The following is a 13,764-nucleotide window of genomic DNA, read 5'->3' as shown; positions in this document are numbered from 1 at the left end:
CTGTGGGAGGAGGGGAGAGCTGGGCTTGCAGGAAAACCTGCCACATGGGCCTCAGGTGGGAGAGCACTGACTCCGAGTGCCCCTACCAACTCCCTGCCAGGCCCGGGTGGGGCACGCACAGCATCAGGTGGGAGAGCATTGATCCCAAGTGCTCCCTCGCTCCTCCCCAGCTTGTGCTGTTCTCAGCAGCCTCACCCTCAGGAGTGAGCGGAGGCTCCTTTTTCTGTTCTAGGCTCTTGTGTCTGCAGAAGCCAGAGTGGGACCCATCCCCATGTACTCAGAGGGCTCCTGACTGCTCCCTCGGAGCTGAGAGTTCTCAGCTGTGGGCTTCCAGCCTCCAGCCTCCCTCCACTCTGAACGTTTGGCCCGTAGCTGACATCAGAGAAACCCTGGGCAGGACTCAGGCCCTTGCCAGTTCTTTTCTGCTTATATCCTCTGGTCATTTGGCACATAGCTCAGAGGTCCTTCTAATATGCCACAGTGAGTCAGAATGAATTACCAAAGGCATTTAGTTTAAAATTGTCCCCACTCCGCACTCTCCCAGGCTTTATTCCCCAGCTCCTAACACAGAAAGAAAAACCAGGGCCACGTTCAGTTATTTTTTTTCACTCTGTGACCTGTTAGATTATTTACTTCTTTTCAAAACCAGGGCTTATTCATGTAAGCTAGCACATAATCAGTGTTCAAGAAATGACCAGAATCATTGCCCTGATGTTAAGGAGGGAGCAGCTGAAAGGTCATGACTTATGTAAGAATAAGGGCTCTTTATGTTGTTCACCGCTTTATTTATTAAAGTTCACTTTCTTAAGGACCTTGCGCAGGAAGCTGTGGCTCAGGGAGTCTGAGTGCGGCCGTCACAGTTGACAGACAGGAAGTCGGGGCTGAGCCTAGAGCTCCTGGCTCGGCACTCTTCTCACTGTGCCTCTGAATCCCACCTCCCCTGGCGGCCAGGGGCAGAACTGCCAACCTCAGGGTGGGACAGAAAATGAATCTTTGGGCCAACAGTTCAACAGATTTCTAGGTAACAAAGAGAATGAGAGGATGTGCTATTTCTGACTGACGTTGGGGTTTGGTGGGGAGCTCGTCTATAAACGTGTTTTGTCTGGTGATAACACCGACCTCTCCTTTTATGGGCCTGGTGTTGGGCTGATGCCAGATCTGATCTTTTTTTTTCTTTACCCGATCTTGTGAGCTTCGAGCTTCTGGGCTACAGTCCACGTGAGTGCGCCCATGCACACAGATGATTTTTCCTCCTAGGACGGCGTGCTCAATGGCTTTCCAAGTCAGCATATATGTCCTGCCCTCCTCGTTTTGTGTTCCCAAGTGGGTTGTTTTTTATTTCACCACATTGAATCTGCAGCCCGTGCTTCCTGTCATAAGCCATTTTTTTTTTTAATTTAAAGATTTTATTTTTTTCCTTTTTCTCCCCAAAGCCCCCCAGTACATAGTTGTATATTCTTCGTTGTGGGTCCTTCTAGTTGTGGCATGTGGGACGCCGCCTCAGCGTGGTTTGATGAGCAGTGCCATGTCCGCACCCAGGATTCGAACCAACGAAACACCGGGCCGCCTGCAGCGGAGCGCGCGAACTTAACCACTCGGCCACGGGGCCAGCCCCTGTCATAGGCCATTTCTTAAAGAATGAAGTTGCTCACGACCTGGATTGGGCTGGTCAGCTCCATAAGGCCTGCATCTCCTTCTATTCTTGCCACAGATATTGGCGAGAACAGATCAAATGTGGGATGTCCACTTTGCAGTGTTCTCTTCGAAGACACTCAGGTACATGTTGTTTTATAAGGAGCCTCTAGCCGGCTCCCAGGAGACGTCCACTCTAGAAGCAGGCGCAGATTATTGGGCTGTTTCACATGCATTTTGCATCGCACTTGCAGGAGCAAACGGCTCTGGGGGTTGGCTTGCTTGCTTGCTTGCTTTATTTTGTGTGTTGGCTAACAGGTGTAGAATTTGTCCATTCAGCCAGGATTGACTGAGGCCCTACTATGTACCGGGCAAGGTGCTTCCTTATACCGTGGAGAACAAACCAGGCCCCCGGTTCCCATCCTCCTCCACCCCATGGTGGGTGGGAAGTCAGGCAGTGAGCAAGAGACAGATCACTGTAGTCGTGAGGAGGGAACCTCCTGGAAAAGTCGTAGGAGATGACAGGGAGGGTTGGAAGTTAGAGGTAGACTTCAAGGAAGGCTCCTCTGAGGAAATGGCATCGAAGGTGAGTGCTGAGGAGTCAGAAAGTGTGAAAGAGGTTTGTAAAATCAACGCTTTGTCACTGCCCTTCCCTCCACACACACACACACACGCGCACGCACACACACACACACACACACACGTGTCAAGCCTGTAGAAGGATGGTCCTGACAAACCCTCCTCCCTAACTCGACCCAGGCCCGGGGAGCTGTCCTTCTAATAGGCCATGACCACCGTGTCCACCAAGGTGGACAGACAGAACTACAGGGTTACTTGACCCAGGTTGTTGGCGGTGCTCGTTGAGGGTCTGGGACACATCTTGGCCCCTAGGCAGGAGGTGGGCGCTCTGCCCAGACAGACATGGCTTGGGGCGCTCCTGCTGCCATGTGAGCCTCATTGTTGCAGGGAGCCCCCTGCAGGCAGGCGTCAGACCTGTGTGGAACCTCTGTGGTCCTGCTCCTCCGGCCCCTCTGCAGGGCTCCCTTTGCCTGGCCTTTGCCTGGCAATTGGGGATGTGAGCTGGCAAGCCGGTTATGTGCTGACTGTATGCGCAGCGCTGCCCACCTCCCTAAATATCAGCCCCAAGGCCTCTGGGTTCCTGCGCTAGCTATCCTTGTCTTCCTTTGGCCCCCAGGGCAGCCCAAGCTAGGCCAGCCCAGTGGAGGCCCTGAGCCTGAGAACCGGGGGCTATTGTCTGGTGTTTTGGGGTGTCCTGTCCCTGTGGAATTTCAGAGTCTGAGATGTTCCTGTGGCTCTGCAGAACCAGACGACCCTCAGAGTGATCTGTGGTCCTTTCACCCCATCAAATCCTACAGCAGCTGGTTATGGTTTTTCTCTCTTCATCTCAAGATGTAACTTACATCAAGTCAAGCGCACCTGTTTTAAGTGTGCCCTTCCATGAATTTTGTAACCTCCACTCTGATCAAGAGATGGAGCGTCTCTGTCCCCTTAGACAGTTCCCTCCTGCCCGTCCCGCTCTGCCTCCCGCCCCTCCCTACAGAGGCAGCTGCTCTTCTGACTTCCGTCACCAGAGACTAGTTTCGCCTATTCTGGAACTTCATGGAAATGGAATCATATACTGTGTGCTCTTATTTTTTTGCCCGTCTTCTTCCACACAACTTGACATCTGTGAGATTCGCTTGTGTTGTGTGGATCAGTCGTTAGTTTTTTGGCTGCTGAGTAGGGTTCCGCTGTACGGATATACCACAGTGGCTTTATCGTCCATTCTCCTGTTGGTGGACATGTGGGTTTCCACTTTAAGGATATCATTAGTATTGTTGCTATGAACATTCTTGTACAAATCTTTTTGTGGACATCTATTTTCATTTCTCTTGGGTCAATACCTAGAAGCAGGCTTTCTGAGTCATAGTGTAGGTGATGTTAACCGGTCAGGATATATTGGCTGTGTATTTTCCTTCATGCTTGTCCTAAGATAAAAAGGCCACTCGTTGCCACGGTTAGGACAGGCCTTAAAGTGGGAGGGTTCCACAGGCGAGCGTTTCCCTGAGGCTCGGAAAGAAGCCTGTTATTTACAAAGCTTAAGTGGCGCCCCTTTAAAATTAGCCTTGTATTCATAGTTCCATTTGTATTTTTTAGCTTTGATCCATGGTCACTCCCACTGTTAGCCACTGTGAAAGGGCAAAGGTGAAATTTTGAATTAAAGAAAAATTCCTGGGGCAGGTGTGAAAACCAAAGTGCAGCCGCCCCTGTGGTTTTGGCCCTCTGGTGTCTGGAAGGTGACCACAGGACATGAAAGGATGTGCGCCTCCAGGCTGCGTGCAGGCTCCTGTAGGGCCTTAGCTTAATGACGCTGTTTCTCTGGGCTCCGAGCGAGGGCGGGAGGCCTCGTGTCAGGACGGGCCGCTTCCTGCCCGCGCACCGCCTGGCCTGTAATTAAAGTTTCACTAGAGAGCAGTTATTTGTCATTAGAACCTGGCAGCTGGAGTCGGTAGTGGTTTTGTTTTTTTCCCTTTATGGGTGTGGAGAGCAATTAAGAGAAAGTAAGTGGAAGAGTTGACTGAGAATGCCAACAAAATTAACATTATTTGAATGGATTTCTGGATCCTTTTCCTTTCTCAGGAAGAAAAACCTCTCGGACTGTTTTGACATCAGAAGGAAAACCAGTGAACCCCCTTTCTGATACCTATAGCTTTATAGATCTCGAGACGACATCTGTTGGATTGGTCTCTGTGATAAAGTGCCTATCTTTTATTTACTTAATATTACAGTCTAACTACTCAGAAAAAGCCCCCCTTTCACCCCACATCTCCCCGGTGCTGTGAGGATATATCTTAGAACTTAGTTTCTCGGTGCAGTACGAGATGCTGAGCGGTGGGAAATAGAAGGCTCAATAAAAGGAAGACTGGTTCAGCCTTCTGGGTGGTGGGCAAGTAGACTCTGCTTTCCCCACCCTGTTTCTTTTTCATTGAAAGCTGTCTCGCTGACATAGGTACTTACTTAGCTGTCTGCAGGATGGGTTTATTGAGAAGCTAAAGCAGCTCGAGCCCTGGGGGCCCCTCCCTTACCAGGCTCCTTCCCAGAGCCCTCAGCTTTCAAGGGGCCTGAAGCTTATTCAATTCGGGAGACCCTCTTAAAGGAAGCTAATGCAACCTGACAGAAACACCTTTACCAGGCCTCGCTCTCCCAAGACGTGAAAGGGCCCTGGGGCTTCCCAGGCCCTGCACAAATGCTGAGCAGCAGGATCTTTGAGGCCCCCCAGCTTGTGGTGTAAGTGTTAAAATGCCTTAAAAGCCTCATTGCGTTGTGGTGGGTTCTGTTTTCTGTTTGGGTTTTTGTGTTTTGGGGTTTCTGTGACTACGTTATTGGATATAATTCACATAGCGTACATTTCATCTGTTTAAAGTGTACAATTCAGTGGGTTTTAGTATATTCACAAAGTTCTGCGGCCATCACCACAGTCAATTTCAGGACATTTCCATCATCCCCAAACTAAGCGCCTGCACCCTCAGCCTCCCACCCACTCAGCCCTAGGCAACCACTGATCTACTTTCCATCTCTGTAGACTTGCCTGTTGTGGACGTTTCCTATCAGTGGAATCATACACTCTTGGCCTTCTGTGTCTGGCTTCTTTTACTTAGCATAATGTTTTCAAGGTTCATCTACGCTGTAGCTTGCATCACTATTGTGATTTTTTTAAATCATTTTTCTTGTAAAAAATAGTACAATTTTTACAAATGTAAAAATAGTACAAAATGGAATATTAGCTTTACATTTTACCCAGGATTTTATAGCATCTGCTCCCTTTCCATGTATCTGTCTCAGATTCGATAATCACTTGGTGATTTTTAGCATGACCCTCCATACACGGTTCATCAGCCCGTGCTCTGAGACCACTGTTTAAGAAGCATGGATTTAAGAGTGCGTCTGCATGCCGTCCAGGCATGTGTGGACTCGGGGCCACATCCACCCTGAGTCCTCTCAAATGGGTGGAGACACTTCTCCGTGGGTTTCTGGAGTACCTGATACATGTTTGACAAATATCTGAAACTGTGGCATGCTTTGCACAGCCTGGTAAATCCACGTGGTCGTGTAAACCTGCAACAAAGGCAGCTTTTCTTGTGCGTCTCTCCTTGATTTGCAAACTATTTCATTTCAGTGATGGAAACTGAAGAACTCCCCTGAGGGGCGAGGGGAGAGGAAATCCAAGGTTATGCATTTGGAATCCGAGGGGTAGAAATAGCAACAAATGCAGCCCCAGGCTGCGCAGGCCTTCTGCTCTTCCCGACAGTTCCCTTGTGATTTACTGTCCTCTTAGGGAAAAGGATTAAATACCTAGAGCAGCTCAAATGCCCAGCTGTTCATGGTTAGATTGATTTAGTTACCAGCCACAGCTCTGCTTAATGACCTTAGTGAACAGGTGACATCTGCTTTCCGGTGCCCAGCTGAGCTCAGAGCCTGGGCGTCGGGCAAGTGCGGTCCGACAGGACAGCCCTGACTGTGCAGTGCCTCCTGGTGCTGGAGGAGCCGCAGAGGTCCTGTCCGAGATCCTCCTTCCCTTCCTGGGCGAGGAACCGAGGCCTGGGGAGGCTGCAGGCCTGCCCTCCTCTCCCTGCTGGCTCCTGGGCTACAGGGAGCCCTGGGGTGGGAACCCAGCTCCTTTGGACTGTTCCTGCCAACAGGGGCTCCTCTGACCCCAAGGGGAACAGTAGCAGAGTTTATAGCGTGCTCGCATCATTCAGAGCTGCTTGGAAGATTCCTGAGGAGATGCGGAGGGCCGGAGGCTGGGCAGTGGGGGAAGGTGGAAAACCTCACCAGGCCCCAAGGGGAAGTACCTTTTAGGTTGTTTCTGTTGGGATCAGACCAGCAACCTGTTGGCCCTGGGCCCTTCATTGTTCTCCAGCATTGTTATTGGGGCCTGTGTACCCCACCACACACCGACTGCCTCAGTTCCCCCTCACCTGCGCCCGCTATCTCCCAGTGCACCCCAACTCCACCCTGAGAGGCCATCGCCTCACAGCCTCGTGTCTGGTGCCCTGGGCCGGGATGGGCCCGAGTTCACTGGAGGTTCCCCCCTTTCCCTCCTGAGGAGTCAAGCCTGTGTTTGTTTTTTAAAAAGCAAAGGATATCTCAGCATCTCCACAACAGATGTGGTAGACTCTGCCAGCCAGATAGCTCAGTTGTGGTCTTACCATCATTTCCTGTTATCTCAGAGGGGATTTGTGGTGTCAGCCCCCACGCTGAGCCTTCCTCTCTCTGCCTCCCGTGCCCTGTGGGGCAGGCCGGGCGGGGCTCCTTTCTGAATTGCATCTCTCTGGGCATTCTGCGCTTCGGATGGTCTCCTCCTCCCAGCTGACCCTCCCTCTTGCCCTGTGTGCAGCTGTGCATGCACAGCTCCCTGCAGCCAGGCAGCTACGAGAAAGTGCGTCTTCGTGATCTCTCACCCCAAGCAGGAACAGCCCCCTCTGCCAAAGCACGAGCACCCGGTTGGAGCTACCCATCCATCATGCACCCAGCCCAGCTGTCGGCCACTGCTGGGGCCACCGGGTGCCCTGCATCTGGCAAATCCCATGGGCTGGAATTAGGTGGCCTTGAAAACAGGGGTTGCTCAGTCTGTCCCAGACCAGGAAGGAAACCTGTTTATTAGCATTTTGATTCATAGTAATGTGCATGCACTGGCAAAGCCCAGGCATTGCGAGTCCTTGTAAACCACATAATTAGACTGATAGGTGAGCTGGAGCAAAGCTTTGGCCTCTCTTTTGATTCATTCTCTCTCAAAGCAGAAAGAATGAGTGGCTGGGGGCCCATTGTGGTCCGCTCCTGCAGCCCAGCCTCCCAGTACTGCCTCAGCTCACCCCCATCCCTGGAAAGAGGACTACCCTCTCTCGGGGTGGTGGGGAGGCCCAGCCTCTAAAGGCTGTCACGAGGTTCCCTCAAGGCAGATAGGACCATGCAGAGGAATTGTGGCTGCCATATTCCAGAAAGTGTTGCTTAGTGGGAGCCGGAGCTGAAGACAGTGAGGACTGTTGTCCCCCTCTGGAATCTGCCTGAGCAGTGGCCCTGGGCTCGGGGTGATTCATCCAGTACCTGGAGCCTGGCCCAGTGTGCTCAAGGTGCAGCGTGTGAACAAGGCCCTGTCTGAGCAAAGGTCTGGGAGCAGACTGTCGCTTTGGGGAACGCCCATCAGCTGCCCTGATTTTGCATCTTGTACACTGAGTGTGAGTAGGCCCTGGAGCAGCACCGCAGACCTGGTGCCCTGCAGCCCTCAGCATAAAGTGGATGGTGGAGAAGCCAGGTGAAGCACTGTGGCACAGAGAGCTTAAGCACTTGGCACTAGGCCACCCAGTGGCCGAGTGGCAGAGCTGAGGGGTCTGGCTCCAGAAACTGGGCTCTTCCCCGCTGAGCTGCAGCTCAGAGAAGCAGAGAAGGAAGCAAGACTGAAGAGAGAGCTGTCTCCACAAGCAAAGGAGGCAGGGGAAGAAGAAACATGGAAAGTTCTCCCTCAGCCCAAGGCCTGGGCCAGCACTTGCTGCCTGGGGCAGAGCTGGGGCCTCGCAGGCGGGGCGGCTATGCATCCAGCCTGGGAGGAACGGCTGGGCTCAGATCACAGCCAGGCCACATAGCAGCACCATGTGGAGCAAGCTTCACTGTGCTGTGTTGTTGAATTTTGTCCCCAAAATGATTGGCTGAAGTCCTAACCCCGTACCTCAGGATGTGACCTTATTTGGAGATAGGGTGTTTGTAGATATAAATTAGTTAAGATGAGGTTGCACTGGAGTAGGGTGACCCTTGATCCAATATGACTGGTGTCCTCATAAGAAGACAGGGACACAGAGAGCAGATGGCCTTGTGAACAGAGACACATGGGAGAACGCCATGTGCCGGCAGAGGCGGAGGCTAGAGTGCTGTGTCTACAAACCAAGGAACGCCCGGGACCCCCAGAGATAAGGAAAAGCAAGGAAGGGTTCTCTCCAGAGTTTTGGAGTGAGCAAGGCCCTGCTGACACCTTGATCTTGGACTTCTGCCTTCCAGAACTGTGAGAGAATAGATTCTGTGGTTTACTCCATGCAGCCTGTGGTACTTTGTCACAGCAGCCACAGGAAACTAACACAACCGCTTTTGCATTTTCCACCAGCCTAAGGTGCTCAGCCTGACCCATTATTGACTGCCGTCTTGAGTCTTGGAGGCATTTCATTGCCCCGGAAGCCAACCTACCTCACCCCGAAATAGATGTGAGCAAACGGACTGGAATGACCGTATCATTGGGCACCTGCCTCAGGTGTGGGCAGTGGTCAGGCTATATCTATGTGGAAACACTCAGAGTAGCCAGGTGTGTGCATCAGTTATGGTTGAGTGATGAAGGACAGCGTCTGCTCAGGTTGAAGAAGAAAGAAATTTATCACAGGGTGTTAAATAGCTTATAGCGCTGGAGCGGGGCTGTTTGCTGCCATCTCCCCCTTTTGTGCTCTCTATAAAATTCTCCAGTGTCCTTTAGGTACATTCTGCTGTCTCTTATCTTCAAGATAAAGCTATGAAGCAGCCCCGTCAGATATTCTTACCTCGGTTGAGAGAGGAGGAAGGTGAGGCTGAGGGAGGTTAAGCCACTTTCTCCGAATTGTCTGACCTGCTGAAGGCAGAGCCACGGACCACCGCCCCAACCCTTTCTACCTGCCAGCCATCTCGAGCTGCTCTCCCCTGCTCACTTCAGACTGATTAAGAATGGAAAAGCAGAAAGGCAGTGCAAGTGTGAGTTGGGAGACCTGGATCCCAGCACTGGGCCTGCCTGAGCCTGCTGAGGTCTGAACAAGCCCCTTCACCTTTCTGAGCCTCTGTTTCCACACCTGTAAGGTGGGGTGGCTGGAATGCATCTGCAAACTTCTTTTTCGGCAGCGGGAGCCTTCTTTCAAGAGAAACATTGTGCGTATCTACATTTAAGACAGGAAAAGGCAGAGTTGCTGTGGTTGCCACAGAGAGGGATCCAGACTGCCCCCCCAAGATACTCCTGCTTGGGGCTTGTGGGGCTTCAGCCCCTGACAAAGGCCAGGTACTGCTTGGTTGAGCCCACTCATATCGTTGCGAACTGTGACTTTCCTCTGCAGAGGAAGAGCAGGAGCGGGCAATCTCTGGGAGTTCAGGGTGCCTGGACGTGGAGGGAGGGAGGAGGCGGGGAGAGGTGCTGGGTATTTAGGAAACAGAGGAGTTGACTGATTGGGGACGGGCCCACCTTGCGCTGAACATGTTAGATGTGGTCCCCTCTTCTCCCACCTGTTTCCTAAATGAAAAATCTTACATCCTAGTCTACCAGAGGAAACATTTGTTTAAGGTGAAATGAGCAGTTTTAAAAGTAGGAAGGGAAACAAGCCTGTCTTGGAGGGCTGCCCCAGGGGAGGCATCCACTCTGCTGGACCTTGGCGGAGTGGCCTCCATAAAGTCCTGGGTGCTGCCCTCGCTGTCTGGCAGAGCAGCACTGCACACACGTGTGTGTGTGCATACATGTGTCTGCACACTGGTGCTGCCCACTGCATTGCCGCTTCCCTGCTCCTCACCAACACATCACAGGTACACATGGCAGCTCCCAGAATGGGCACGTCCCAGGCAGCTGAGGGAGAGCTTCCTGACTGGCTCGGAAAGACCAGGTGTGGTGTCGCACCCACTGAGTCCACTTCCACCCAGAATTTGAGAAAGCTTTGAATAAGTGTGACGGGATCGCTTGGCTTAGTATTGCTGCGGTTTGCCTTTATTCACCAGAGCAGCAAAGAAAGTGCCCTTGAGATCCGTGTGAATCTGGACGTGCTGGCCATCTGCCTGCACTTGTTTGTTAACTGACACCAGAGGCATCCCATGTGCCTCTTCTAGAATCATGTCCAAGCAAGTGTCTTCTGAATGGAGATGTTCACAGGAAGCCACTAAATTTTAAAGCCGCTGAGGAAACCTTTGATGCATCTTCTGGAAAAGGCCATGGACTTGCCTGAGAAGAGGCTGGCGGCAGCCATCGTGAGAACAGGCCTGTTCATCTGAATCTGTAGTTTCTTCTTTCTCTGGCTTTGCCTGTCGCCAGCCGGAAGGGACATCACACGTTGTCACAGCCCTTGGAAAGTGTACTCCTGAGGAAGAAGGGTGAGGCTAACCTGGCGAGACCCAGCCAGAGATGGTGTTTAATGAAGAGTTCACACTGTAAGGCACAGAGGAGCCGGGAGACCAGAGTACTCAGAAAGGGCTCAAAGGAGCCGGTCTTTAAGGATGGATAGAATTAGAAAGGGCTCCAGAGGGTCAGAGGAGGAAACTCAAGGTTCAAGGGATTATTAATAATAGCTAACGTTTCGTCCATACAATGGAATATTATTCAGCCTTAAAAAGAAACGGCATTCTGACACCTGCTACAACATGGATGAACCTGGAGGGTGTTATGCTAAGTGAAATAAGCCAGTTACCAAAGGACAAATACTGTATGATTCTACTCATATGAGGCGTCTAGAGGAGTCAAATTCAGAGAGGCAGAACATAGAGTGGTGGATGCCAGGGGGAGATATGGGGGGTGGGGGAATCAGGAGTTAGTGTTTCATGGGGACAGAGTTTCAGTTTGGGAAGATGATAAAAGTTCTGGAGATGGATGGCGGTGATGGTTGCATAACACTGTGAATGTGCTTAATGCCACCAAACTGCACACTTAAAAATGGTTAAAATGGGGCCAGCCCCGATGCCCTAGTGGTTAAGTTTGGCGTGTTCCACTTCAGCAGCTCACTCTTCTGTCGGTGGCCGTGCTGTGGCGGTGGCTCACATTAAAAAAAAAAAAGGAAGAAAAAGAAGATTGACAACAGATGTTAGCTCAGGGTGAACTTCCTCAGCAGAAAAATGGTTAAAATGGCAAACTTTTTGTTATGTCTCTTTTCCCACAATATAAAAAAAAAAAAAAGCTAACATTTATTGAGCACTTGCTGTATACCAGGCACCTCACAGAGCACTTTCCTCCTCACGTGGTTCTCTAAATAGCCATAGGAAGTAGGTGCTGTTAACTGTTTTCCTTTTACAAATGTAGAACCTGAGGTTTGGGGTCTCCTGAGGTCTTATAAGTCTCTGAAAGCCAGACAACCAGTGATGGTCCAGTGTGGATCGAACCAGATATGTCGAGTCCAAATGCAAACCCTAAACACTGCACTGTGTGAGCAACAGGCTGAAATGCGGGAACGGAGGGCGGGACTCCCCTTCCTGCCGGTCCTGTCCTCCCAGTCTAGAGGCCAGTGTTTCTAAGTGTCCCTCGTGCTGCTGGCAGCAGGGATGTGTTTCCATCTACCTCCAGAGGCCACAGCCCCATTCATGCTCTTGGATTCAGTGGAGCCCTCATTGTGGCTCTCAGCTGGTCTCCCCGTTGCTTGGCAATGTTGGCCATCGTCCATTGGCCATAACTTGCACATAATTGTCCCCACGACCCTTATTTTAAGGAGTGACTGTGTCGCCTGATCTCTTACAGACCACAGTAATCGACTACGTGAAACCCTCAGATCTCAAGAAGGACATGAATGAGACCTTCAAGGAGAAGTTTCCTCACATTAAGTTAACACTCAGCAAAATAAGGAGGTACGTGAGGATCGGCATCTGCTTGAACTTTCCCTTCGGTCCCCTCGCCCAGCCCAGCATGTTAAGCTCATGCTTTGTGCGAGGGTTCTTCCTGTTGTTCTGGGCACTTGCAACACAGGCACGTTCAGCAAAAAGACTCATCCGATGCTGGCTGGCTGGTGCCACGATGTGAGAGCCAAGGGAAGCAGGACAGAAGGCAGAGCTCTTGACACGAGTGGACATGGATCTGGGGGGAGGTTCCTCCAATGAAAGAATAATTTCATGCTACCGGCAGCTCACCAGTTCAGTAGGATTTCTGTTTTGGAAAACTCAGAATAGGAAACATTCGATTCCTGCTTTGTCAAATGTAGACAAAACAGAAGAGAAAAGAGTTGGTATCATAGGATTTGAGATAATGCTTTACCCACAATTGTCCGCCCAGAGGTAACAGCCAAGCCCTATCTTTAATCAGTCAGCAAAATAGCCAGGGCTAAATCAGGCTGGTATTTCCCCAACAGCTGATTGGATCAACTTTGTGGTGACCCTCATCTGCCAGCCAGACAGTCAAGAGGACTGGCCCTGCTGGGCCGGAGAGGAGCTGACTCGTGGTGTGGTATCTGTGTTCCAGGACAGCGAAATTTCAGTGCGCGTGTGTGTGTGTGTGTGTGTCTAGTAATGGAGGCTCGACTGTACACCAGCACAATGTTGGAATATGTGCTAACATTTACACACATGTGTATTGTAGTACATTTGATTTGATTTGGTTAACATTTGAATGGTTTGATTCTGGCATGTTCCAAGCCAGAGAGGTGAGAAAAGTTAAGTATTCACCCTGTGGCCACTTGCTGGGCAACGTTCCTTGTACACTGGTGGTTGTGCTCTCAGCTTCCCCCCTGTTCTGCTGTAGTTAATGAACATGACTGACATTCGGCAGAACTGATACCAGGTACCTAATTCATTCCTCGTTCATCTCTCTGGAATGACCATAGTTCCCCTCAGAGTTTCCCTCTCTCAGAGAGAACCTCAGACTTCCACTTGGGTTCAGTGTGTCCCGAGTCAACCTGGTCTGTACAGCTTCACCAACAGAGAAGAGTGCAAAGCGCCCACGACTTGAGTGTGTTCCTCACACGTTGTGTGACTTTCTCACTCAGGGATGTCATCCCCTTCCGCGTCGCCCTTCTGGGAGTGAGAAAGAGAATGAACTTTCCAGATGGAGTAGTCTTTCTCTGGGGTCCCTGAAGCTCCGTGTTCTAACAAGACTCTGCCCCCCTTCTTGTTTTCTCTAGTCTGAAGCGAGAGATGAGGAAGCTGGCTCAGGAGGACTGCGGCTTCGAGGAGCCCACGGTGGCCATGGCCTTTGTCTACTTTGAGAAGCTCGCCCTCAAGGGGAAGCTGAACAAACAGAACCGGAAGCTTTGTGCCGGAGCCTGTGTGCTGTTAGCAGCCAAAATTGGAAGCGACCTCAAAAAGCACGAAGTCAAGCATTTGATTGATGTAAGTGGCGCGCGTCGGATGGCTGGGGGAGCAGGCGCCCCAGGGCAGCATTTGTCTCTCAGAAGC

At 51.2% G+C, this 13,764-nt stretch overlaps 1 protein-coding gene across 3 annotated transcripts in view; it reads left to right on the top strand.

Annotated features, from left to right (window-relative positions):
* Positions 1-13,764, top strand: part of CABLES1 (Cdk5 and Abl enzyme substrate 1) — a 106,330-nt gene that overhangs the window by 89,762 nt on the left and 2,804 nt on the right. For all 3 annotated transcript variants that reach the window (XM_008523297.2, XM_070629682.1, XM_070629683.1), the window contains 2 exons: positions 12,119-12,225; positions 13,491-13,698. In XM_008523297.2, coding sequence (XP_008521519.2) covers positions 12,119-12,225; positions 13,491-13,698 — 315 coding nt within the window. The remainder of the gene's footprint in view (positions 1-12,118; positions 12,226-13,490; positions 13,699-13,764) is intronic.

The sequence above is a fragment of the Equus przewalskii genome, chromosome 7, assembly GCF_037783145.1.
Source record: "Equus przewalskii isolate Varuska chromosome 7, EquPr2, whole genome shotgun sequence".
In the NCBI taxonomy this organism is placed as follows: Eukaryota; Metazoa; Chordata; class Mammalia; order Perissodactyla; family Equidae; genus Equus; species Equus przewalskii.
Note: the sequence above shows the minus strand (reverse complement) of the source record. Positions and strands in the feature narration are given on the sequence as shown.